This window comes from Paralichthys olivaceus, chromosome 22 (assembly GCF_024713975.1).
Source record: "Paralichthys olivaceus isolate ysfri-2021 chromosome 22, ASM2471397v2, whole genome shotgun sequence".
NCBI lineage: Eukaryota > Metazoa > Chordata > Actinopteri > Pleuronectiformes > Paralichthyidae > Paralichthys > Paralichthys olivaceus.
This window is the reverse complement of record NC_091114.1, coordinates 3,190,934-3,218,298: the sequence shown is the minus strand read 5'-3', so window position 1 is coordinate 3,218,298 and position 27,365 is coordinate 3,190,934. Positions and strand designations below refer to the sequence as shown.

Genomic DNA, 27,365 nt, shown 5'->3' with positions numbered 1-27,365 from the left:
ATTGGATTCAAATATGCCCATAACCTTCTACCAACACATTAAACGACTGCACAAAGTGGCACTCTGGGAGCAATTAGACCAGCGAGGGGAATATTCGGAGGCGTCTAACAAGCCCGAGTAATGAGAAGCCTATAACACCATGTGATATTTCACATCATCTTCTGGAGCTGGTGACTCTCCATTTACAATCCCAGAGGGCCACAGGGTAGTCTGTCAGTTTAAACCCCTCTCTCTCTCTATATGACTGCTCAACATTCAGCGGCTGAAAGCAGGTGAGGGCTGAATTTCAAAGTCAATATCAACAGCAAATTATGTCCAAGGAATGTAAGAATATCGAAATATTTTAAGTGAAACCAAACTCATACACATTAAAAGAGATTTTATCCATTCTGAACCACTAGTTCACCTTTTTCTCCCTAGCGTCCCTTCGGAGTCCTTTACTTGACACCACAAATGAAATGAACCTACTCGAACATATACAGACATACAGCGCTAACCTCCCTATATGCTGTGTTATCACACATTTACACTGTGACAGAACAGAGTAGGACACTTCAGCATGTGGACTGGAGGAGCCGGGCATCGAACCACTGCCTTCTGGGCCAGTGGACAACCCCACAGTGCATTTGTCGATTCTTCTTTTAGAGAAAGGATACTGTCCAGTTTGTTTAATGCTGTCACAATGTCTCTTAGTTCCATCATTTCTGTGTTTTATTGTTTCCAATTGCCTGTTAGGGATGCCCTCCCCTTGTGTGGGTGTTCTCCGACTATGCTGGATTCTTTCCACAGTCCGGAGACATGCAGGTTAAGTGGCTGTTCCAAATTGTCAGTACACACAAGTGTGAATAGCTTTTTGATTCTCTACGTCAGGCTGGTGATATTCCAAAGTCTTGCAGCAGGGATTGGCTCCGGTCTGCTCCCTGTGACCCTCAAAGCATAAGGGGTGTAACAAATGAATGGTTGGATACAGACCTAGTTTAATGAATCCGTATGAAACTCTGTTTCGAAATTAATCTGTATATTGTGCTTGCTATCTTGATCCCCTTTTCCACTGGTCAAAAACCCAATAACATTTGCTAACATCTGTCTTTTGTCTGCAATCGGAATAGATTCAATGATCAATCACTCTCGGGTTCAGTGACTATGCAGCAGACAGGAGTTTTTAACAGCTCCGATCAGCAGTGATGAAACGTGACACCTGGGTGAACACATTAATGTGGCAAGACAGCGACGGGGGGGGGGGAACGGAGGCAAACTCCTCTACTGGCAATGGTGAAGGAGGTTATCGCCTTATTTTGGGTGGTTTCAAAACCTGAGTATACCTTCTAATGTTGGTGTAGAAGAGTTCTCGGTATCTTAGCAGGTAGCTTGCTAACAAATCAGCAGAATTTAACAAACACTTATCAAGTTAGATACACTGCAAATTGATTATTTGCCTCAATAAAACTGAAAACTTTATGTCAAAGATGAGCAGAAAGTGCAGCTTTTTGGTGTGAAATGAAAATAACTCTGTTAAACTGAAATGTTTCTTTTCTTGAACTGACCGTGGGTGGTTATCATGGCAGTTCTGTAGTCACTCTCTTATTCAAAAAGAGGTCTGTGAAGGATTTTTCCTTCTTTAGGTCTTGAGGTGATATCGGGACGTGTTTCCACATGTCACTTACACGCGAGAGCCAGAAGTAATAATTCTGTCAATCTGTCACTTAAGTAGCTGAAGAATCCAGCAGTCGAAAAAAGTCTTAGGGGCTGCACTGTTTTCCATTAACAACCCGAAATATATTCAGTATTCTTCTTATTTATTTTCTAATGCTTTTATTCTATTTTCCAAATCTCAGAGACAGTTTTTCTCTGTATTGTTGTCTGCAGCAGTACAATGACAAAAGATTCTTAATTGATGCACACTGTAATGTCTTTTTCACATCTCGGCTTTTGCTTTCCTTAGCACAGTTACCCACACAAAAAAATCTGTGCCAACACATATCATCGAGTTTCACAAATTCAAATGACTCACGTATTTGGGTTCATGCTTGATGAGCTTTTAAAAAGGTGAGAAAAGCTGTTTGGAAGTACATTTTTTTAAGAACCTTGTTCAAATATTCAGTCTTAAGAGACCAGCTTTAAGTTGAGTTGCCGCCGCGTAATGAACTGAGCCGTGTGGATTATCTACCTGGCAGGGGTCGGCTGCAGCGAAGGCCTGGCTTGCATCCAAAGCCAGCTGGCAGACGTCTTCCTGACCCGTAATGATGAGATAGGTCACAATGAGGGTGAGAGAGCAGGGCAGCCGCTGGCTGGACGACACGGCCGAACAAACCGACAGCAGCCATTCAGCGGCCAGAGCTGGATCATCTGCAACTTTACGCAGGACGGAGAGAGCCACGCTGAGCTCACTGTACCAGGAGCTGAGCGGAAGAGCCAATGGTGGACAAGGCTGAGAGAAGAGGATGAAAGAGTAAAACTTATTTTCCTTGATGCAAATAAGAACAATTCTACACTTACATACACAAACGAACCACCAAATAAAAAAAAGAAATGCTTCATTAAACTGCCTTCTAAAACATGGCCGGCAAAGTTCTAACACTTTAACCTCCTGTATCTTGGACAATAAATGAAAATAGAAAATCTGAATTAAAGCAGGTACTTGTATTTGGAGGTCTGTACATCATGAGTTAAGACGTGAAGAGGATTTCAACAAATACGATACAGTGTTTCAGAAAGAACAGTTTGGAAACAGTACAAAAACATGAGTCCTCCGTCGACAGCAAAACTAGCAACGTCTTCTATTTTTCCTCCTTATTGTTTTGATTTCTGCCTTTTTTAGTCATGCCGTTTTGTTTACAGCCATAATTTTAATTCGCCCCACATATCCTGTGTTTGATTTGTGGTAACTAACTGCACCTGATCCTGTGCAGCCGTATGAGAGGCTGGACTGTGACGAGTTTTCGCCCAGAGACAAAAACACATGTGCCTGTAACCAATGACAACTCATTCTGAGCTCCCATTCAGATGCTGCTTCCACAGGGGCAGAATAAAGAAAATTGATCCGGCTTCAGTGTTACCTGTCGCGGTTCGTTCGTCTGCTTGCTGATGCCGCGGAGCAGGCTGTGTGCCAGGCTGTGGTTGAGTTTGCGTGTCCTCCGGTCAGCTAGAGGCTCGGTGAGCTCTGAGCAGGACAGCAGCTGCAGCACAGGGAGAACCAGGACCGGACTCAGCCAGGGAGACAGCTCAGCCTGCTCAGGTGCCAAACTCAGGGCTGACAAGAAGGCACCAAGAACAAATCCAATTAGTCAACATGAATAAAGTAGATTGTAAAGTAAATCTGTATCTATAAAGTACATTCTAGTCTTGATGACCACTCATTCACACACATTCATACAGAGCATCTACACTGCTCCAAAAAAAAAAAATGAAGGGAACCCTTAAATCAAACATAAGATCTTGATGAACAAATTGTTCAAGTTGAAAATCTTTGCTGACATGCATTCTATAGTCGGTTGAAGAAAAAGAATGAGTCAGGAAGGACAAAGAGAGAGCAGCTGTCTGAGGCCAGCACATGTAAAACCATCCCCTTTTGGGGGTTGTCCTGATTTTGCTTCTCCATTGCACCTGTTGTCACTTTAATTTGCACCAAAGCAGGTGAAACTGATTCATCATCACTCGTGCTTCCTAAATGGACAGATTGATATCCCTGAAACTTGCTGTACTTGTTATACTGTGACGATTTAGTGTTCCCTTACATTTTTTGAGCAGTGTATGTGCAGCATTTTCTCTATTATATATCACTCATACAATTTGGGGTTCAGTATCTTGCCCAAGGACACGCAGAAAAGGTGAGACAGGGATCCATCTACCAACCCTCTAGTTAATGGACAACCCGCTCTATCCCCTGAACCAACGATGCCCAGTTAGCACTCTTTTGGTAGATATATATATTTCAAACATGAATGCTATAATCCTGCTTGTTAGCCCGTGAGTGACACTTTTTTCCTGCTGTGATAATATTCTACATTTGCAAACTCCTTTCTGTGAGTATTAGGAACCTCTCTCTCACCCTTCGCTGCTCAAAGACACACATTCATTTAGCTGAAGACAGTTTTACCCAGACTGAGCAGGCCGGTCTGCTGAGCTGCAGGGGCCTCGAGCAGGAGCAGGGCCACACCCATCATCAGCTCGTCCACTGGCAGCTCCTACACATCACAAAGAAGCCATGTGAGATTGTGATATTGACCGCTGGGTCCATGGAGCAAAACAATTCCGGATTATGATAATGGGCGTTGCAATGTCACCTGTTGGCAGGCGGGCAGGAGCTGCAGTAGTAACTTGAGAAGCGGCCGACAGTCTCTGTTTAACCTGAGGCAGCGCTGACATGCACACAGCAGCTGCAGAAGCAGCCGGGCTCTCTCAGACCTCCACTGCTCCTCCGAGGATCGAAGAAGAACCTGAAGCAGGGCGCTGATGAATTCACACAGCTCCAGCACCGCCTCCACGCTGTTTACCTGTCAGCACAGAAAGAGCACCTCCATAACTACATGAGACGATGCTACAAATGAAGGTCTAGATTTATTTTGGCCAAACATTCTTTTCACATTTAGTTTTTGGGCTGAATTTTTAAAACTGTAGATGTTTTTCTTGCATCTTTTCATTTATTTTAATAAAATTTGTTTATAGAAAATCTGCTGTATTCCGAGATTATTTTTGAAACTTCAACTGGGAGTCACCTCATTTTGAGATTTTAAAAGCTTTTAAGTGGTGATAGACTCCTGTTGTTTGATTAAAATAAAAAATAATGACGCTGATAGCATTTAAATTGGTTTCCCATAAACGTCACTTTCACTGTGCGATGCTTTCTGCCACGAGGTGAGAAACCTCTCTGGGATTGTGACGGCTCAATTTCCAGCACAAAAGAAGTGCATCTGCTGTCGCTCAACCAAAACAGGAAGATGATAGTGCTTTTGTTTCCCCCGGTAGCTATCGCTAGCTTTCCCCAGATAGCAGAGACGGTGGAACAACTGGAGTAACTGTGGAAACTACCTGTTGTCAGGGGATGCAAAGGAAAAGATTTAGAGGAAGGAGGAGGTTGTTCAGCTGCCATTATATTTACTAGAGCCATTACTGCTGTATTAATACAACCAGGTGCTTTACTCCACCTTTGTCCGAGCATTGAGAACAGGTAATGATCTGGTCTTTGCTGCAGCAGTGTAAGGAAGCGTATTGCATTCACAGCATTAATTCAGAGGAACTGTTTTTTTTGTTTTTAGGAAAATTGTCTAATTAATTCTCGCAGGATTTCGAGGTGTGATCAATTTTTCTCTTAAAAAGAAGTCTGTTTTTCTGAATTAGCGAGATAATTCAGACGTTGGGTCAGAAAGACAAACCAGATTTTCTTTTTTCTCAAGTGAATACAATATGCTTCCAGCAGTGCTATCAGTTATACCATTTGGAAATGTCAGGGGATGTGTAATCTCTTTCTGCTCTAAGGAAAGTTTTCAAGACTAGCATTATCTGAGAGATTAAACTGCATGGCAAATAAAAAAAAAAATCATAAACAAGCACCAGTGTTGTGTCAAAAAAAACTAAACCTAAGTAAAAGACAATGCATTGTTTTTAATGAGGCTGGTGCAAAACCATGCTAAATATTTGTTTCAGTAAATATTCTGTTGACACAGTAACAGGTGATGTGACTAAGAGGGAACTTTTCGCTTCTCGCTTTACTTCAACAAACAAATCATTTAAGGCCGTTACTGATGTCGACTCTCACGAATCGCTGACCGAACGCATCCAATTCCACCGTCACCGCGTCACCTGCATATGCGGAACCAGCTGGCAGAGGAGGTGCAGCAGGCTGTCGGACACCGCGCAGGGCTTCTCCTCGTCCTTCGTCTGGAGGACTGATGCACCGCCTGGACGTACGGGCAGCAGCACCCGCAGGAGACTGTGTCGGAGGAGGGCGTGCTGGGGCTGCTGCTGAGGTTCACAGTACAGATACTGCAGGAAGGGGGCCAGCATGGTTATGTAGGCTGGTTCATTTCTGTGGTGCACAAATCCAAGATGTGTTAACGTCACTGCTGTCAAAATTATAACGCAGAGGCATCACATAATGTTGGCTGATGTCAGTCCGACCTTAAAGGTCGACAACATTTGAAATTATAACTTTCTCCAACTTTTGAAAAGGAGAAATAAAATGCACGAGTAAAAATGCTGGAGCAAAAAAAAAAAAAAAAAGAATCTTATTGAAAGGAGCTGCCAGACACTCAAAACAGTAAAAACAAATACATTTCATTTGACAGCTTTTCAGTCAGAGACCTTCAAATAAGTGCTGCCACATTCACTTATTGCATGTGTACGCCTCAGAGAGGGTCTTTGACTGAAATGCTCCTTTCATTAAACCTTGTGAAAAATAGAATCTTTTCAATATCCTCAAACAGTGACTAAGGTCGTACATACCTCAACAGGCCTTTATTTTTAATTGCCTCAGTTTGATAAGAATAATTTTTTATATTTTAGTGGGAGGGTCTGTTTTTGATTTGCTCCCATTTGCCTATTACGTTTGGAATTTGGAATAATATTCGGGTAGAGATAAGAAAACATTGGTGAATGTTAAAATCTTCGTAAAAGCTGCGTACGTGGGTTTTAAGAGGAAATTTCTTCTTAAGAACGGTTGGTGGATGAGACCTTTTGTGCTCAACTGGCATTCAACCAGCCATTCCCAAATACAGGCTGGGAATCTTTCCCTCTTATCGGACAGCCACCTTTTAACTTAGGGTAATATAGTATCTTCCATACTGTACGTGCTGTGGGTTGTATGTATTCGTCATTGATGCACAACAGCAGCTACACGGTGTGATGAGTTATCTGGAATGGATGCTCCACACAGACACCTCTGAAATGTATGCGCTGAAGGAGTGCGAGACTCGAGGCCTCTGTTGTGGCCGACCTGTCAGCAGCCTGCTGGATGAAATCGTCCATCTCCAGCAGCAGCGCAGGCCAGCAGTCGGCTCGGTTCTCCAGGGCTGTGATGTACGGGTGAGGGCTTTTCCTGTAAAACAAGGGCACACAGCAAAGACCATATTCACACCACAGACAGATCCAGTAGATCTAGAGGCAAAGTATGGCAGATTTTAAAACAGGTTTTATTAGGGTTACTTCCTCTAGGGACCATAAACCATATTCACGGCAGCCGTTCATGCTTCAAATGTTATGAGGATAGATATAAACACAGAGAATGTGACAAACTGTTGTCATTGTCTGTTGAGGATATTGATTCGAAGCAATGCATATCCACTTACATAATGCCTCATTTGGATATTAAACATATTTTTTCAGAAAACTTAAGAAAAAAAAAACTATTTTAATATACGTAATTGCAAAAGGAAGCTTTCTGTTTTATAGGACTTAAAAATAGAAATTCAAATTCTCAGTCCCCCCACTACCAGGCTTTCGGTATCTATCTTTCCTGTGAGTATGAACAATAGCCTCCATTACTGTTGAATATATGCAGACCCATTAAGTCCAGACAAAACACTGGGGTCAAATCCAAGGTGAAGTGTCAGCCTATTGTTAAGAATCCAGCTCACAGACAGGCCAGAGGTCACCAAAGAGGTTCAGCGTGTTGGGGGGTGAACACCGCCATCAGCTCCACTTAACCAATGTGTGTTCCATCAATCATCGCATGTTTCGGAGTGGGGAGGAAGTTCAGCGACTGAGCATGTCTGCGCCTGTGGCAGCCTGCAGTAAGAGCTGAATTCCTGTCTTCCCAGATAACACCGCATGAATATGTTGTTATCTGTCTGTCCATCTCTACCCCCCCCCCTCCCCAACGCCTCCTCAGGTTCCCTGTGGCCGTCTTAATCCTTCAGCTTCAATACAGCTCCCATCCGTCAGCCTCTCACACCGTTCACTACTTCTCGGCCGCCACACAAAGAGAGAGGCAGGAAGTCAAGACAGAGACCTCCCTCCTTTTGGTTCAACTCCAAGTTCACAGCTGAATAAAAGCGCTGGCAGACAAATGAGCCAGGTAGAATCTGTTAAACGCCCTGCTTCCTGTTAATGTCTGCAGGCTACACAGTTCTCTGAGGTGACCTTGGGGTTTGAAAACTAAAATTCATTATCTGAAAGCATGACAGCAGGCAAGCATGACTAAAATATTACCATTAACACTCGTCTAGTTTCCAATCTTTTAATTCTTCAAATCATCAGAAAGTTAAGATCTCAATGAAAAGCATAAGCATGTCTTTTAAAAGCCCAGCTTTTTAAGGCTGATTATCAAATAAGATGACCTTTCTCCGTTTGATTTGAGATGCAGCTTACTCTCACCCGATGCAGAAATGAGAGGGTGGTTGAGTGGAGATCCAGACCGGCAAGGACCAGAGCATCTTTCTAAAGATGTTGGTGTTTCCCGGCTGCAGATGAACACGGCAGAATTGCCAAGGGTCGAGTTAATTTAGAAAGTGTCACAGTTACATAGTTTATCCGGAAAGCAACGATAGGTTTTCCAATTGGAACTTTATTTCATTTGAAATGAACGAATGACCATGACACTGCGTTGAGCAGGCAGGTCAGAGACACAGGTTATCTGGGAAAGCCTGCAAGGGACAATAAGGACCAACTACACCACTACAGCCAGATCAACATCACATGAGCAATGAGCTGGTGTGGCGGACTGAGCCCCGAACCTTCCCTGGTCCTGCTGGGTGCTGAAGTGGCTCAGAGTCTCGGTGGCAGATTGCACAGGGCAGCGGCAAGCAGACGGTCAACAATGGGCACCAGTGTGCATCCTCCATTAATCCCGCAGCATTTACAGTTACCCAGCAGTGCCAGGTCCAACAACCAATGGTGGGCCAGACTGCCAGGCCAACGGCGCCACCCTGCTGCCCTCAACACATTCATCTTCCCACCAGGGAGGTTGAGACCGCCAGACAGGCGCAGACAGCAGAGACAGCGATGAAGACGGAATGAGAAAGAAAAGGACAATGGGAAGGAAGGAGCAAAAGAAAGAAGGGATAGAGCTGTGGAGAAAGAGAAGTTAAGATGGATCAAACACAGAGAGGGAGGAGAGGGTGTAAGAGGTAGAGAAAAAAAACATGTAGAGGGAGGGAGGAAGGGAAACATGGGGGGAAAAGAAAACAGACAAAGCAGCTCAGTCTTTTTATCACCCGCTGTAACTGATTAAGGAGGCCCCAGGATCTTGGCAGAGGTGCAGATACAAGGCTGGAGGAGGAGAAGGCGGCTGCATCCAGGCTTCAGCAGGAGCACAGAGCGGCACTATATCAGGACTGAGGATATCCATCTACTCTGAATAGCATCTGTCTGTATTGTCATGTTTCACCTGTTCTCTATTGCACTGAAAAAAACCTCAACAGTAACAAAGGTTTCACCAAACAGCTGGAATGTGGTTATTGGAATTGGTAATAATAATAATTCTGACAGGGCCAATCAAACAATCAGGGAGATTAACAAACTGTAACAAACCAAATAATTATAAAAAACAACTAAATGTCACTAATTATCCTTCATTCATACATGAAACGTGTGTGAGCGATCCTCATGTTTGTTCCATCGTCTGGTTCTTCGATAATATTAGGAAATTGACATCTTTGCTTTATGAGAGTGAGATAAGAAGATCAATTCTTCAATCTCATGTCCTCCAAGCGTAAAACGTGGAAGCATGCAATCGCCACACATTGGTCTTCAGGGGATTTCCCAGCTAACTGGTTTGGTTTGGCTTGAATGAGCTCTGTTGAGTTTTGGTTAAGTTGGGCCGGTGAGAAAACCTTTATCTGAACTTATTTATATTAAATGACTTGGAGCCATAAAACATGGCTATTAACAACTAATATATTTTTCTACTTTGCAGCAGAGAAACTGGAATTACGATGTGTGTACTTGTTTTTGTCACCTCTTTAGGACCTTCTCCAGCATACACACTGACCTTGTCAGAACCAGCAGACCTCATGGGGACCAAAGCCTGGTGCTAATGAGGAAAAACTTAATTTCTCAGGTCGTGGTTAATGTACAGGGGTAAAATGTGAACTGTTAAGATTAGGCATGAAAGGATTTGGTGTGTGTGTGTGTGCGTGTGTTATGCATGAATGGGTTGAGGTTAGCTACCTCGTGTGTGCACAGTTTAACATGCTACACAGAATATCAATAAAAAAACACATGACAGCGACAGACCTGATGGAGTAGGGACAGGCGAAGCGGGATTCTCGGTCTCTCTGGTCTGCTTGCATCTGGAGCAGCCGTCCAATGACCTTTATAAGCCCCTGGACATTTCTGTTAAGAGTTCAAGTCAATAGCAGGAAAGAGAAGAAGGTTATTATTTGATAATATTGATGTGATTATTGAGAATTAATTATACAAGGTGTCCAGAGAAACAGGAAACAGGAGAAAGTCCAAGAAACAATGCTCACGTTTTTCATGTTTTTCCCCCTGCAATTCCCACCTGATTCACTTTTTAAAATAAAAGCTCTGTAATTCAGCTCAATATAAAGCATTACGGCAACAGAACATAATGTTGTGCTTTTACTTTGAAGATAACCGTGAATGTTGTCAGTCCGCACCGACTGCGACACTGCACTTTCTCGGAGTGTATTCACGTGCCAAGTGTGAAGCTGATTCTTGGGGAAGGATGATGTGACTGAGACGAGCTGTGGGTGTGCTGCGCGTACCTGGCGGAGGGCAGGAGGTTGAGGACACAGTTGAGGATGTAGTGCAGGTCGGCGTGGTCCTGATCCACGAGCAGCACCACGGCATCGCAGCAGGATGAACGCACCAGAGCACAGTCACTGCAGCACTGCTGCCACAGAGCCTCCAACGCTGGGCCCTGATCCACACAACAACACCATCAACCAAAGTCTAAATACAGATTTAGCTTAAAGGCACCATACTGTATACTGCGTAACAACTGTGGGTATTTTGATTGCTGATAATACTTAATAGATCTACTTTGCATTAACAATTACTTTACATTTGTTCCAACCGACTCAGTCCTGCTTCCACAAGCTGATATAAATAGAAAACTAAAAACTCCAATGAAATCCTCACAAGAGTCCCTCTCATCTTTTCACCACCTCAAAGCATTATTTCGATGAGTAACTCACCTGAGGGGATGCCTGTGTGATTGGCCCATTTTGCCCTTTCTCCTTTAGCACAGCAGCAACAAGATTTCTCACCGCCTGGAAAACAAAACGACGCCCAAAGTGTACATTTAGATGTTTTTGGGAGCAAACACGCGGTTTACTCTTCACAGGGGCCGTGATTACTCACAGCTCCTTTGCCTGCGTAGAAAGCGAGATGCTTACTGTAAAAGAAACCAGTGAGTGGTTTGCTCATGATGGAAGAAAATCATAGAAAAAGCATTTAGAAAAGCTTCAGACCTGGTTTTACCTTCCATCCTGAGTGATCAGATCACAAGTGGGCAGTTCTAGGTTTGTTCTCAGGTCTAAACGGGGCCAGAGATCCTCAGCAAGCTAACACTGTTTTATACTGGTCCTCATCCAGCGCCTATTTAACCCTTATTGAACTTTCATAAAAGTTACTACAGGTGTAAACATTTTATGAGGTAGCAAATCATAAACACTACCTTATGTTATTTGAGTTACTTTCCTCTCCGGTGTGACCCTGAAGGGGGCACCTGCACTGTGAGCATTTTCTTCCTCCAATCCCGAGACACGGACTCATCATGTCCCGACAAGCGTAAGAAATGCGCCATGTCCATGGTTGCTATGGGAAACCCTAATTGGAAAGGGACCATCGCTTCTTCAATGTCGTTGCTTCTAGAGGTTTCTCCCTGTTAATGAGGGAGTTTTTTTCTCCACAGTCGACAAAGTGCTGCTCATTGTGGGAACTGTTGGGTTTTCTCTACAATTTTAAAGGTTTCGACCGGGATTGGGAATGACACAAGTTAAAGAGAAGGGGTCGCAGTGGCTCAGGAGGTAGAGCAGGTCGTCCACAAACCAGAAGGTGGACGGTTGGATTCCTGGCTCCTCCACTCCGGACGGCACAGTGTCCTTGGACTAGATACTGAGCCCTAAATTGTGTCTGTGCCAGCAGTGTGTGAGTAATGTGTGATGGGAACGCACAGCATGAAGAAATGCTTTAATGAATGTGTGTTAATGGGTGATTGTGACTTGCAGCTTTGACGTATCATCCCGTGTGATCGACTCCTCCGACCATGACCCCGATAAGACCATGTATTAACATCTGTTCCGAGAGAGTCCGCTCGGATCTCATTTCCACGCTCTGCATGCAAATCAACACATATGTCATTTGTGCTAGTTAAGACCAAATGATCTTGTTTTGACCCAGGCTGAGATTAGAGATGTGTCCGATTGTCACTGTGTGTGTCTGTGTGTCAGCCCGAGAGAGAGAGGAGTCAGGAGGTGCTCACCAATTTAAGACAAGTATCAGTCATGATGTTGTGGTCTGTGTTGATATTTTAGCGATGGCCACAAACACATCTGTCTCATGGACACATAAGAGTAACAACAGGTTCAGTTCATAGTGATACTGTAGCAGGTCAGTGGTAGTCAGCTGAGTAGGAGGTCACTTGTGATCGGATCACAATAAACCGCATGTTAATATCAGGTGCACGGGGTCCGTGACTCGGCAGCTTACCTGCGCTTGTACGACCGGGCTGGGAAAATCAAACCGTTTCTTCAGAGCCTCCATCACGTCTGCAAGTCATACCTGAGAGATAGAAACCCAATTAAAGTCAGCTAACAAAACATACTACGGGTAAACAGTATTAATACTTTTGTTCTCAATCAATGTCAGGCAATACTATAAGGGACATTTTCCAAGGGACAGCTTGGTGACACCCTAAATTTGTTTACCTCAAGAATATCACGTATCAGTTGTGCTGAGGTCAGCCCAGTGACGCAGCCACCTGTTGCCTCATAGCACTAATGGGTCATTGTGGGGGGAAGCATTGCTTGAAGGTATTCAGAGCCCGACCCTTTGCAAGACGATCCCTGCCTGACATTACCGTCCCGTAGCCGTGACATAATTTTTTGCTTTGAAATATTTACAAGTCACCTGGATACCTCCGCGCTTTCTGGCTCACAGGTCACCGAGCAGGCGGACTGGGCGCATCTCAGGTTGTCTCATTAGGCCTGACAATGTGGTGTGCAGGCGCCAGCTGTCCGAGGGCTCCGCGCCACAGCTGCTCACGCGCCGAGCTGCGTTTTGTTTTTACTGGGAAGTTTTGACCATCGGAGGGTTTCAACGGGGACGGCATTTACTATTCATAACATTTGACAAAAATGTGGCTGTAGTACAAAAGTCAAAAATAACCTTCCGGAATAAACCTTTTAATGAGCCAAGTGGGAATGAATCTTCACCCTTCAATCAACGTTTATATTTCTAAAAGCAAGGTATTCAGGTGTCATATTTTGAACACAAGGTTTACAGAAATAGCTATTTAGAATAGAAGACATTTTTTGGAGTTCCTCTTCTAAGCGCGAGTTAAGCAACTGGGTGACCAATCAGGCGTCTGATCTGTCCTGAGGTCATACTGCAGCAGGACAGTGAGTCCAAACATGCATCCAGAGTCATGATAGACTATCTTTAGAGACGAGAGCGACAAGGAGTCCCGCAGCAGATGGTCTGACCCCCGCAGAGTCCCGATCTCAGCATCATGGAGTCACTGACAGAAGAAACTGAGACAGACTAAATCCACGGAACAACCTCCCTGACAAGACCCTGAAAAGTGTGTGCAGGTGAACTGACGAGAAGAAAGAAGACACCGAAAATACTGATTTCAAACTGTACTGTAAAGTGCTTTGAGTGGTCAACAAGACTAGAAAGTGAGATATAAATAAAGAACTGTTGTCTGCACTTTATGGGGCAGTATTTTTGAAAGCATCCTCCCTTAAATTTTCGTGACAGAAACTTTCTGTATATTACAACGTGTGTGTTAATGATTCCTCAAAGGGAGCAGAGGTGAAAACTCCCCAGGGCCCCTGTAATCAACAATTGATAAGTGATATCTGATAAGTCATTCAAGTCATGTGTAAAGAAAACAATGGCTCCATCTGCCGAAATACAGGTTTTTGGAAACTGAATATAATTCAGGTTTTGGGCTTTTGTTCATTCAAAAAGAGACTGAGGTTCAATATTGTTTTTACCATCTCAGGAAAATTAGATCAATTTTAAGTTTATCGAGACGCAGAAACTATAAAACATGCTTTTCATCACGCCTTTTATTACTGCACACAGTCTTTTCTTTGGTCCTGATCCCCTGAAAGGACTGCAGTCCGTACAAAATTCAGCAGCTCTGCTTTTAACTGGAACTAAGAGATCCTATCACATCAGACGTTTTATTGTTTTAACATTGGCTTCCTGTTTGTTTCAGGATTGATTTTAAAATTGTATTGATTACTTTTTAGGCTTGTCAGGACCTGGCTCCAGGCTGCATCTCTGATCTTTTATTTCCTCATTTACCTCTGTGTGCAGCTTGTGGTCTTCAAGCAAGGGTCTGCTGTCACCTCCACGATCTAGACTGGAAACTATGGGGCAGAGCGTTTGCCATCAGGGCCCCAAGAATCTGCCTGAGGAAAAACAAGAAGGCATATTCCTGAATTTCCTTTGGGGGACAGGTCATCATTGATCTTTTAACTCTACTATTATAATACCACTATTATTCATATACTTACTTTTGTTTTCTGTTGTGTAGCACTTTGTATTTTGTGTTGAAAGAAATCTCACTGTATAAAGGTGTTACTGTGGGGAAAGCAAAAAAAAAAAAACAGTCAGTAGATAAATATTACTGCAAATTTGGAAAAGAAAATAGTTTTTCTTCCAAACTGAGACTATTTTACTCTATTTTATTCAACTTCTCTGACTTAAGTGTTTAAACTGATCTATTGGTCTGACATTTGCATAAACATGGTATGGGGGGGGGGTATGGGCCTCATGTAGCCTGACCTGACACCACCAGCACCCCCTCCCCGCACACAGAGACCCAATCCAAACCCCCCTGCTGTTATCTAACTGATAAGCCCGCCTGCCCTCCCTCTCCGTCCACCGCCCGGCTCGCTCACACTTGACAGCAGCTCCCACTGACACATGCACAGGTAAGTCAGCTGCTCACACACAGCGACGCTCACAGCCGACTCTCATCTTCACCCAGGGCTTATTTACCGGCGTTGCTGGAGAATGTGGCTGTCGATCAGGACAAACACAACTGGCACTCCTTATATGTCAAGCTCTCCATAGCCTTGAAACAGTCTTTAAAATGAATTAACAGGGTGAGGGGTTTGACAAAGATGAATCGAATGATTCAGCAACTGTTTGCTCTGCTGTAGGCGACGCTTGTGATTTAGCAAAAAACTGGCTTCATCTTTGATTCTACCTGTGGTCAGCGAAACCTCTAAAAGTCCACACGGCAAACCGTTCCAGTGGTTTCCGCGGCACATTTACCTTAATAGCAAAAAAAAACAATATAGGCTGCCGTGTACTGCCAGCTCTGCACTAGCAATACAAGTGAGGACAATGCAGGAACAGTGTTGAGCCAACAGTGCTTTAGAAATGACACCAGTGAGGCTTTACTGTGTGACACTGCCGCCGCTGCTGCTGCACATGCCGCACGGACACGTGGGATTTCTGACGGCACGCTCTCGCTCGTGGCCACGTCGGGAGGCCTGAGGTGAATTTTCATTTTTTTCGGCGAACTATGAAAAATATATAAAATAAGTTCGTGAGGGGAAAAAAGGAAATCACGCCAGGGTGGAGGGTTCGTGGGGAATATTCTCATTTGATACATCTTTATAGTCTTATGTTAACATTACTAGACATTATAGTTATTAATACTTTGTGAGCTTGGGAGAGGAGAGAATGAGTCTTTCTTTGCAATTCATATCAAAAATGAATCTTTTTTTAAAGTTATGTTGTGTTCTGAGAAGTGTTGTTTCCATCACATGAGCACTGGATTGTGCATGAAAGGTTATAACATGGACAATCAGACAGATGAGTTTTTCACCTAGAATTGCAGGGTTGGAAAAACATTTCAAACATTCAACCCAAGGACCAAATAAAGCACTGTAGCCTTTAAACAGTCACACTTCCATCAGAGCTTTGGTGCTGGAGTATATTAAAGTGTATGATGATCGCTGTACAACATGTGCTGCTGGTCCAGTGTGGCCATGCGCTGCACACCACATGAAACATGACTCAGTGTTGGATCCAGCCAGCTGATCTCACATCAGCACCATGATGCTGCTGCTGCCTTAGCCGCCTAATGTGGTGCACTTTAGCAGCATTTATGTCATTTCCATGCCTCAAACCAGCCGACTGGTGGATTCTATTCATGCCGAATTAAAGAATCCGTTCTCCTCTGTCGGACCCTGCTCCCCAATGCGTTTTGATTCCCACGATAATTTGTTAAAGAGTAAACGAATGTTAAATTCACGGATATTTCAATTGGATTTACTGCAAACTCGTCGAGCTCCTGACTTTGGCCGCGTGCGGCTCGTTCCACGTCAGTCACACGTGGACTTTGGCACAAAGACGTTGAACACAAACTCTCTGCGTCCAGAAACAATGGTTCAAATGAATACGGTTAAACACAACTAGCGAGCTAGCAAAGTAAGTTAGCATAACCGGCTAACGGTGGCAGCCAGGAGTTACAGACACAAGCTAATGCTAAAAGGTCGTTTAAAGACAGGTGTACTGCAGCTACACAGCAGCGTGTGGTGTGACGTGTCATCACCTCGGTTAAATGTTAATCCAAGTTTCACATGTTGCCGCACAAACTTTACCTCATCCATCCTCCCGTGAGCCAGCGTGGGACTACGGCGAGCACCGAGGACCAGACCGGACAAAAAAACAAGCACGCGCACCGAGGGGTCGTTTCCTCTAAAGTTTAAAGTTGATCAGTAGTATCTTCCTCTTGCTGTAATAAACCTTCATCCTCCTCTTCTCCTCCTCTTCACTAATGTTTTGCCAATATTTATTTCCCTATTATTTAAAACTCAAACCCAAATTCTCCTTTAATCTCCTTTATTCTTTTTTATCATCCTCGAAAACATTTTTGTCTCCCTACCAACTGAGTAATAAACATTTCCCCCAAATTCCTTCTTTGTATTTTTAATAATCCTCCTTACATTTACTTGCAGCTTTTTATATATCTGTATATTAAGATTCTGAAAACTGTGATTCTTTTTTTTACTGATTTAAAGCTTTATTTCTATATTTAATAACTTCACCAAAATCCATTTGTCCACCGAGGTACAAATTTACCTCCCTTCTTCTGCATGGACTGTTTCGCAGCCTCTAGAATAACTTGACAAGGTTCACGATTCAAGAAGATTTATTGTCGTTCCTGAAACATGAAGCACATGAGAGGGAACAAAGCTAAGTACTCAGGTCCAGGTGAGTAGCAGTGAAATAGAACACTCGAATCTGAAACATAATTAAAAGCTGCAAGTAAATAGATTTAAATCAAACAATAGAATCCCAAATTTAAAGGATAACAAACCATACAAATTACAAAGGTGCAAATAAGTATTGATACTCATTTGCAAACAGAATTTTTTAAATGATCAACATTCACATTTATAATATGATATAATATAATACACTAATACTCCTAAACTTCTCCCAGTCAATAAATCCCGCATATCATTGACTTCAGGACCCTGTGGAAGTCAGCGAGTGCCTGTCTTCAAATTAACATATTTTCATTCTGACAGTAAGACTCAGATTTGGGTAAAAGTTAGAAATAATCCCAAAAGAATGGCAAAAATGATATAATACATTAGAGTATGAATAATGTTTAATAATGAGTGTGTTTGGAGGACACAAGCCATTATTTGTCAGTGAGGTAGGTTAATGCATTTGTCTATATGAAAATTAAATCAATTAAATGTAGTTTTTTATTCACAAATCACAATTTATCTCATAGGGCTTAACAAGGTGACACGTCCCTCAACCCAAGAGTGAGGAGAAACTACCAACATAACATTTAAACTAGAAAAGAACCCATAGATCAATGTTTAAAGTATTTCTAGGAAAGAAAAAACCTGACAGAGATGACGGGATAGCGGTAAAACCAATAATGGTGGTATTTCGAGTAGGCATATTGTGTGTATATTAGCTTTTGTTATATATCAACAACTGTTAATCATTCAATGTGTTCATTTAAACAGAATTCCAAATATAAAAATCAAGCCATTTGTTTTTGGTTTTTTTCCAAAAAGAGGGCCATTAACTCATTTGGACAATAAATGGAAGTAATGGAAGTAAACCAAAAGGTTTAAAAGCCAATTCACTGTGAATGCCAACACTACAACAAGTCTATGAAGTTGGGAAAGAAATGGAAAATTGTAAGAGAGGATATTTTCAGGATAATGTGAAGACAGTTGCAGAAGCAAGTTTCACCATCTCATTCAAACTACTCGCACATGCTTCTTTGGCCGGTTTTCCTCTGGGACTTGAAGGCAACATGATTACAGGAGAGTTCCTGCCACCTGATTGGTTGTCCGTGTGTCCGCTGCTCTGTGATTGGTCCTTTCCGTCTCGTGCTGATTCCACAGACACGGCGGGCACACCAGGCTGCGCGTGCGCGCTACACCACGAAACCGTGAAGGTGGCAGAATTACACCCAGACATGAACGGAAACAGATAGAATTAGTTCAAAATAAAAGCACAAAGATCAGAAGACAAGCAGAAAGGTAACATGCCAAGTCATGGAGTCGTCCGCAAAATAAATTTAAAAAAGCAGCAATGAACAAAGACTGCATGTTAATGCATGTTTTAATAGAAGATATTGATAATTAAAAATACAATTTAATTGAAATAAATTACATAAATGTGACTGAAACAAAAAAAAAATTGTAAACGCCATCGCCCGGCAAATATAAATGTGAAATATTCAAATACTATAACAATTTTTGAGAATTGAATTCAAAGGTGAGAGGACTTCTGAGTATGTATTTTAAATTCTGGTCACGGTTCCGCCATGATTGCAAAGACTATGGGAAGTCATTACCTATTTTTGAATAATGAAAATGTTGCTTAAACATTCCTCTTTTAAGGGATAGTTCATCCAAAAAAGAAAATTCACTTGTTACCTACCCCCCTCTATCTAAGATGGAGGGGTTGGTCCGCAAATTTTTTTTGGAGTTTCAGGGGTTAGCAGTGTTGCAGCCGAATCCAATGCAATGGAAGAGACTGGGGGCCTGATTCTTCAAATCGTAAGTCGTAAAAAAACAACAGAAATAAAAAAATTAAACGCCTCCATAAGTGTCCATAAGCCCTGACATTTCAATTTGACTCAAAACAGCATCATTAGCACCATGTTTTTAGCCTTAATGTCCACTGTTATCCTTCTCCGGAGCCCCGCTCATGTTTGGGTGCACCCAAGCTCTCGCCAAAGGGTGCACAGGTGCAGTTACAGCCGTGTATTGCTGATCCTGTCACGTGCCCACAGGGCGAGAGCTTGTGAGGTGTTTGAGCGTGAACGCGGCTCCAGAAGACGATAACGGTGGACGTAAATGACCTTGTTTCCAGTCTAATTTGAATGTCGGGGCTTATGGACACTCGGATGACACCACAGGAGCCCCTGAAACTCCAATATTGTTTTATGGACTGGAACACTTCACCCCACCCCTCCATCGGCATAGTGGTGAGTGGATAACGACTTGATTTTTTATTTTTTTATTTTGGGGCGAACTCTCCCTTTAACTCGGTTTTGGCCTCCACATGGAACGTCTTCACCTCGGGAGATTTATTTTGAAAGTGCGCAGCGGAACGTCCTCGGGTCGTTGCGGGCCGCTGACAGCCGGCGAGCCTGTGAAAGTGTAGAGTGTCTCGGGTCCAGGAGGAGAGAGACCATGTCCGCCGTCACGGTGCAGCTGTCCTCACCTCCGCTCCCGTTCCACACTCGTTCTCCATGAAAGAACAGTAGCGCGCGGCCTCCAGGATGGCCAGCTCGGTGAGTACGGTTGCCGGGGGGTCTTGCCGGTGTGTCGGCCTCTAACGGGACCGGGTTTATCGGGACGTTTCGCTGCTGTGTCACACCGGAGGAGTCGGTGGCTTTCAGTCCGCAACGAGGATTTTTTTCCCCCAGCTAGCAGGAGCCTATACGTGCTGATCCAGAATCAGCCGTGCAAGTCGAAATTCCTTTCAACAAACGTCCCATTTAATGAATTTTCTCTATTTTTACGCAAAAAAAATAGTTTTCACCCGTGCGTAAATTTCCAACATGAATTCTTGCACTCCACAGTTTTATTCGGCGCAGTGTTGCACACTGTACGCGCATTATTATACGAATCGGATAAGATGTCAACTTTCTGAATTGGTTTTTCCTCGTTATTCTCGTGTCATCATCTTTGGATGTTGTTTTGCAAAGCTGACGCAATTTGCAGGAGTTTGAAGTGCGTGGAAACGTGTTCTGCTTCACGCGTGGATGTTTAATTCAAGAGTTCCCCTGCAGGCTGCAAGTCAGGTTGTGGCGTTAAATCTGCACTTTTCTCAACGGACTTCTCAATGCAGGGTCATGGATACGCACTGGGCTGCAATGAGAAGAGAAAAAGTTCTTAAAGCAGCAAATCAATCCGCATAAGGATGTATTGTTTTTCTCTAAATGATGGCCATGGAAATGATTCTCATGGTCTGTCAACCAGGTGCAGTGTTCCGGTGGATTCATTTCAAATTTGAGCAATAAATCCAACATCCTGTTTTTTTTTCCCCCCCCTCAGGGTGCTGTTCAGGTGAAACTAGAACTCGGTCACCGTGCCCAAGTCAGAAAGAAACCCACAGTGGAAGGCTTCACCCACGACTGGATGGTGTTTGTCCGAGGACCGGAGCACAGCAACATCCAGCACTTTGTGGAGAAAGTGGTTTTTCACCTGCACGAAAGCTTCCCCAAACCAAAAAGAGGTAAACACTGGAGTATTTCTGCAGGTGTGCTCTGTGTTTTCTTCTGTGGCAGCTTGTTTCCCTGTGTTGTGAGAGGAGGAGCTGGTTCAGACCCTTATCGGAAAGCATCCACAGTGCTCATGGGCCCCTCATCAAGCCACAGAGTCACTGTGGTTGACATTTTTCATGGTGTCAGTAAAAAAAAAAAAAAGTTTTAACTATTGCTGTGCTTTTGAAATACATTTCTCACATGAGCGTTGTGCAGGGAAGGCAGTGGATATGTGGTTCTGTGAAGAGAACAGCGGTGCAGAGTGTTATTTGTTTTTAGTGGCAAATAAAAGAATCCATGGCTGTGGCTGAGATCCCTCCCTGAGTCCACGACATGTGCCGTTTGTTCAGACGTGACCTCCAGGTAAAAATCGGGGAGAATCGGCTACCGACTCTCACCTGCAGTCTGCCTTCCACACTTGCACAACACAGCGGGAGGTTCTCTGCGCAGACGCAACAGCAACAAATTCTCCACATTGTTCGGAGAGAGGTGGAGCAGCCGGGTGCAGCAGACAGAGACAGGAAGTGACGTATTAACTCTGCAGCAGGTTAATACGTCATCAACCACAAACACGTCCGTGTCTTGTACGTGTGTGACACCCCACTTTTTCACCGGGATGTATCGTTTTTCTTGTTTCTTTCTTTCATTATTTTGCGGCTGTTAGAAGCGTCATCAACCCCCCCCCCCCCCCCCACACTCACTTGTGGTGAACCCCCTGCTGTGTTCTCACTTTGATTTCTACAGACTTTGTACTGGGGGCCAGGCAGATAAAGTCTGTAGGAACTGCGGAGCGTCTCACTCGGAGATTCGCGTTCACACAAGCACCTCCTGCAGAGAAAACACTGAGCATCTGAGTCCAGTGCATGAAGGCAGCTTTATGGAGTTTGCATTTTTGTAGTGGTGTTTGTAGTCGTTTGCACAATATGCATCGTGAAAAGTAGTGTTTGACTGATGGTCACTAACCGAGCAATATACCATCATGCATTGAGCTTGTGCCAGAGAAGAGAGAGGGTAGCAGGAACAGCCGGACCGGTTGTACAGTGTAAATAAGAGCAGAGCATCACAGCACAAACAAGTTTACTTCTACATGTAAATATGTCCAGTCAACATGCTTTTTACCTGAAAGTGTTAATTCTAAAAAACAAAAGAACATTGGAAATGTATTGTACGTCATAACCTTGATGACGTAATTACCTGCGCTCGAGTTGTGTCTGAAAGCTTTTCTTCTTTTGTCAATGAGCTCACCACATAGAAGTCACGACATAGTGAAGTAGGGGTTATTGAGTGAGCGATTTCGGGGAAATCCTCTGTGTCCTCTCCTCTGTAGCTCTCAGACGACATAATGAAAGGGTTGGAAGTTATGTTAAATGGAGAAAATGTTGCGCTGATGTCTTTTGGGAGCATTTTGCGTGTTGTGCTAAATGTCACTCCACAGCGTGTCGGTTTGAAGCCCCGCCAGACAGAAGTAATCCCATGTGATGTTGCCTTTGGACACGGAACAGATAAACCTTGTTTTTAAGAGCTGCTTGGTTTGAGGGTGTTCGGTGTGGAGGTGGAGCAGTGACGGGTGGAAGTCACTTGTGGTGGACATTCATATGGCTTTAGTCGGTCGCAGGCCCGCAGGCGCTCATTCTGCAGTGACCCTGAAATACAAGCATTGCAAAATAGTCAAGGTTTTCCCCAATGTGTCAGTTTGTGTCTCTCTCAAAAAGAAAGTGTACTCTGGGCTAAGTCGGGGGGGGATAGTCTCACTTTGTGGCAATATGTTCACGCTGACAGACCAGACGACCTGCAGTCACATTCAATCTGAGGCTTTCTAATGTATCCAGGGAGGAAGTGGCTGTTTCTATTTCCACTGCTGATCGATGTGGTGCTTCATTTCCTGACTGATGGCCAGAAAATAAGATTCATGTTTCACTCTCTACAGTGTATCACGAACCTCACACGATTCCTTGTTTGCGCAGAAAGTATTTGTTCTGGAGCTGTTTGTTAAAATTTGGATATTTGCGTTCTCACATACCGCTTCTCCAGAGAATTTCTGGAGATTCTTTGGAGTTGTCGGGAAGGATCTGAAAGCAGCTGTCAAACTCAGTGCAACTTCCGCATCGTTTTCAGGTTGGGCTCATCAGGTTCTCTCAGGCTCGGGCAGATTTGGATAGAACAGCGCTGCTCAAGCCGCGCTCTGCTGATAGCAGTCTATAAATCACATCTCTATTTACTGATATGGAACCTTCAGAGCTTTGGATTCTTACTTAAGAAGCCTTTGATTGTAAGGAATCGGATGATCGCCCTTTAGCTCCAGTCCAGTCTTTATGAATGTGACATGGCTCAAACACTGCGGCATAAATCCCCGCAGGAGAATACAGAACCCTCAGTAGGGTCAAACGCGATGACACATGCCATGAGGTCTTTCCAGCGCTGGTGAAAGCTTTGGTACCTCTGCGTTTTTTACAGGATGACAAATTGCCAGCCACGGTCGATCCATGTCTGTTGGCTCTTCGAAAGCCGCTTAGTGTTTTTCTTGTGAAACACAGCCCGAGTGTAATAGATCAGAGAGAGGGCTACTGTGCAGTTTCTTTTTTTTTTTTTTAAACCGTTGAACGCCGGCCCGCTCTTCCACACTCTCCATCTGGTCAAATGTTTACACTCAGTGATTAACACTTTCTAAAAAACTACAAGTCTCCACATCTGTTTAGGATGAATGATCTGAAAGGTAAAAACCACTGGTGCACATTTTGATAGAGAAGTTGTCACCTTGGGCTCTTTGGCTACATCCATACCAATTTATTACATTTCTGAAAACTTTGTCGAAAGTGTTTTCGCTCCATAAGCATCCAGCTGGACACAGGAACTGTCGCGGATTGCTCGAATGACGTCTTGTCTACTATTTTTTAATTGATTACATTGGTTTTCAAACTAAAATGGGGAGAGCAGTGTTATGAACGTCTCAGTTTAAGCAGCTCCAAAATGCCGGAGTGGTTTTGGAAGCAGTCCTAGATATTAAATCAACTAAATAACTTTCTGTTGTAATCCTCATGGCTGAAGCCGTAAAAGGGGGTTATGGCACAGTCGCTAACTTCTTGCTTTGCTTGATTGCTCCTAGTTGGACTGTAGCTGTCTTTAATTACCCACTTAATTCTCATTCAAGTAGTTTTGTTTTTCACATTTAAGCAGCAGGAAACTCATCACAGCCCACTTTCCTCATCAGTTATTTCTATTTTCAGCTTCAGGTAAATCTGATGAGTAGTTTTTATTGTTGACTTGGTTAGGTATTAGAAGATGGTGAAAGATATTCCCAATAGTATATTTTTACTGAGACGTCATCCAAATTAAAACAAAATTTCACTAACACAAAATTATGCTTTCACAAATTCACAGAGAAGAAGCTAAACATTACATTTAAGAAGCTGGAACCAGATATTTTTGGCAATTTTCTCAAATGAAATATTAAATTATTATCAAACTATTATTTATTAACACATTTCTATTAATCTATTAATTAATCTATTAATATGTTCAACATAGTGTTTGCCTTGGAAATGGCCTAAAATATAAGTACTGTATTTCCTTGTATAGAAGTAGTCCTATATACTCAAATAAATACCAGCAATATACATCATTGAGCCGCAAATATTACACAATAAAACCCTTTTTTAAAGAAATAAATGGATTCAAACAGAAACACTGGGGTGCTTTTATTTTGAATTGGGTTCAGCAAGTGTTGCAAACATTTGTATTTGTGATATAAATTCATCAGATATACATTAAAACTTTAATGAAATCTAATTTGTCTCCGTCTATTCTGCTGTGAACAGCGTGCAATGTTTATCTGTCGAATATGTCACAAACATACATATCTGCAACACTTCAAGTTTCAAAGTAAAAGCCCTCCCGCATTTCTGTTGCCTGAATTCATTCATTTGTTTTAAACAAGACTTTGATTGTTATCGCAAGACCAGCTTCATAAACGCAGTGTCTTGGCATTTAGTTGAGCGCATAACCCGGCTTTTATTTGAGGACATACGCTAGATTTAGTGTAAAAGGAACAAGGGATAGTGTGATGTGTGTGAATCCTTTTCCTCTGTGTGGCCACAGTGTTTGGTTAAATAAAGAGAGAAGCTCTTCACTCACCTGTGTCTCACATGATGACTCACCATCCACTCTTAAATACAATGGGAGGCACTGAAACGTGTCAAAGTAAACCTGTCAAAATGGATTCAGTTGTGTTGGCTGGGTTTGAAGTCCATAGATAATATCTGACTCTTTTTTTTTTTTTTTTACTTCTGTGCTACTTCTTCACATTTATGGACAGCGGTAATGTTTGTGGAGTGTCTGGAAAGTAGCTGTGATTGGTTTCATACAGTGTCTCCTTGGAAACCTGATATTCAGTGTGAGGAGGAGTGGGATAGTGCAGGGAGGAGAGGACCCATCTTTAACTAAATGGACTGGAACATTTTTTTCCTCCTGGTTTGTGAAGCCAGATTCGACCGATGACTTTCATGCTTGAGTTTACCCTGTTTTCATGTTTTCTATCCAATCTGTTTGTGCTGAGTTAACCTCCGACCGGATCTCACCTTACACAACTGACTGCAGCGTTAGATGAATGGAGGTTAAGTGTGTGAACCTCGTGTCATGATTCTGCAGCCTGGATGGCAGCAGGGAAGCGTAAGTTATGTGGGACTGAGTTCCCCAATGGCCTGTCAGGATTTCAAAGACGGGGGCAAGTGAAAGCGGGGAGCCACGATCATATTTCAAACTTTCGCGTACACATTTCAAAAAGCAAACAAATCTTTCTTTGGCATTTTGCTCATGCGCAGGTTTAATTTAAGAGATGTGTGTTTAGATTTGTGTCCAACATGCTGTCTTTGCTGTTGTAAAGACACAGGCGGCAGGTAGGCTCACGCGGCTTGCTGATAGGATTTTAAACCACTTCTCCACGTCGGCTGTTTCCTCATCGCTCAGGCCGTTCCTCTTATCAACGTGTCATCATTTTTAAGAATTTCTACACACGCGTGAAGCGTCGCAGAGAAACCCAGAGAGCGCTCGGAATGAGAAAGCGATAAGAGAGCATGAGTGTAACTTCCTCTCACCCTCTCAGTGATTTGTTGTGCAGCCAAGAGAAGCTGCCAGACGCACATTAAGATTAATGGTGAATCAGTCAGTAAAGCTGCCACTGTGCTTCATTATTGCCACGCGGTTAACGGGCCTGTGTTGAGGCGTTGCCATGGAGACGGCCAAATGGCAGCGCCGTTTGAACAAATGGAGGTAAAGAAGCTCTTTGGAACCAGTGAAGGGGGTGCTATTTTGCCAATAGGCGGCAGCGGCTCATGCTGCTTAAGCACCTCATTTGGAGCCTCGGCTGCCATTTAATCTACTCTGGAGATGGCATCCCTTCAAAGGTGTTTGTGATATTTCAGAGGATTGTCACTTTTATGGAAAGATGTAAGAGCGTGTAATGGGCAAGAAATGGGCCAGCTTGGTGAAAAGAGTTTGAGATTTGTGGTCTGTGCAGTGCAGGGGAAGGTACACAGAGCTGAGGCTCTGAGACCACGGTGCTTTTTGTTCCAGGGGGAAAGAAAAACGAAAAAAGAGGGTGTGGTGATGTCTTAGTTTGCCTGGTCAGGCTCTGTAAGCATGACCACTCTATATTCCAGTCTCTTTGTCAGAAATGGACAAATTTAGCATTTAACATTTTTAGCATCATAAATCAGAGGTTATGGTTTGGTGACTTTTCTGCACAGAAGAATTGAAAGAAAATCACATGTGAACCTCTTGTCATCTGCCTTCTCATTCCATGAAAGTCTGTATGCCCGTCTACCTGTCTGTATCTTTGTGGAACACATATCTTGCAAACCGAGTTTGTAGTGCTTTGGACACACGACAAATTCACTGTTAACAAAAATTGAAAAGACTCGAAACCAAGCACTCTGTAGCAGTCAATGGGGAAGTGGGACTGTGCCTTCAGTCTGTGGACATAAACATGTCTTCTATGTCCTGGGATAAACTACAGCAGTGTGGACTTGACTCAGAAGATTGTTAATTTTTTTTACAGATCTCTCAAATAGCAGACATGCAATGAATGTAAGAATAACAGCAGTTCAGTAAACCATTCAAACTGGCATATAAACCACACACATGGACCATATTTAAGACAATTTCGTTTAATTTTATGAAAAACATTGATGAGAAAATCATTTTTGCAAAGAAGAAGGTAGGATGAACACAGTTTTCTCACTTCACAGACTTTAGATTATAATATATATAATAAGATCTGCATGCAATATCCAGCACCCAAACAATAGAAAGTGACAGTATATTGTAGAACTGTTTAAGGAGAACTGCACTAGTTTATAAAAAAAAATAAAAACATGAATCCATTAATGGCAGCTACTGCTGGGACTCTGGATAATTCCTGTTCAACTGCATCTTGTGCTCATTTATTCAGGGTCATGTATTAACT

General features: G+C 43.1%; 2 protein-coding genes across 11 annotated transcripts in view; one reads left to right on the top strand and one right to left on the bottom strand.

Moving 5' to 3' along the window:
* focad (focadhesin) overlaps positions 1-16,842 on the bottom strand; it is a 36,960-nt gene extending 20,118 nt beyond the window's left edge. The window contains exons 1-13 of one of the 4 annotated variants that reach the window (XM_020100170.2): positions 16,755-16,842; positions 14,652-14,718; positions 14,440-14,546; positions 12,613-12,684; positions 11,097-11,171; positions 10,665-10,819; positions 10,171-10,269; positions 6,932-7,033; positions 5,800-6,025; positions 4,284-4,493; positions 4,097-4,184; positions 3,057-3,250; positions 2,168-2,428 (exon numbers count right to left, since the gene is read on the bottom strand). In XM_020100170.2, coding sequence (XP_019955729.2) covers positions 2,168-2,428; positions 3,057-3,250; positions 4,097-4,184; positions 4,284-4,493; positions 5,800-6,025; positions 6,932-7,033; positions 10,171-10,269; positions 10,665-10,819; positions 11,097-11,171; positions 12,613-12,666 — 1,464 coding nt within the window. In that variant the 5' untranslated portion in view covers positions 12,667-12,684; positions 14,440-14,546; positions 14,652-14,718; positions 16,755-16,842. Of the gene's footprint in view, positions 1-2,167; positions 2,429-3,056; positions 3,251-3,365; positions 3,490-4,096; positions 4,185-4,283; positions 4,494-5,799; positions 6,026-6,931; positions 7,034-10,170; positions 10,270-10,664; positions 10,820-11,096; positions 11,172-12,612; positions 12,685-14,439; positions 14,547-14,651; positions 14,719-16,705; positions 16,728-16,754 lie in introns of those variants that run through there. The other 3 variants (XM_020100171.2, XM_069518598.1, XM_069518599.1) reach the window with 3 other exon arrangements.
* mllt3 (MLLT3 super elongation complex subunit) overlaps positions 14,982-27,365 on the top strand; it is a 49,204-nt gene continuing 36,820 nt past the window's right edge. For 5 of the 7 annotated variants that reach the window (XM_020100228.2, XM_069518600.1, XM_020100225.2 and 2 more), the window contains exons 1-2: positions 19,783-19,930; positions 20,697-20,877. In XM_020100228.2, the coding sequence (XP_019955787.2) occupies positions 19,919-19,930; positions 20,697-20,877 (193 nt within the window). In that variant the 5' untranslated portion in view covers positions 19,783-19,918. Of the gene's footprint in view, positions 15,072-19,782; positions 19,931-20,696; positions 20,878-27,365 lie in introns of those variants that run through there. The other 2 variants (XM_069518603.1, XM_069518601.1) reach the window with 2 other exon arrangements.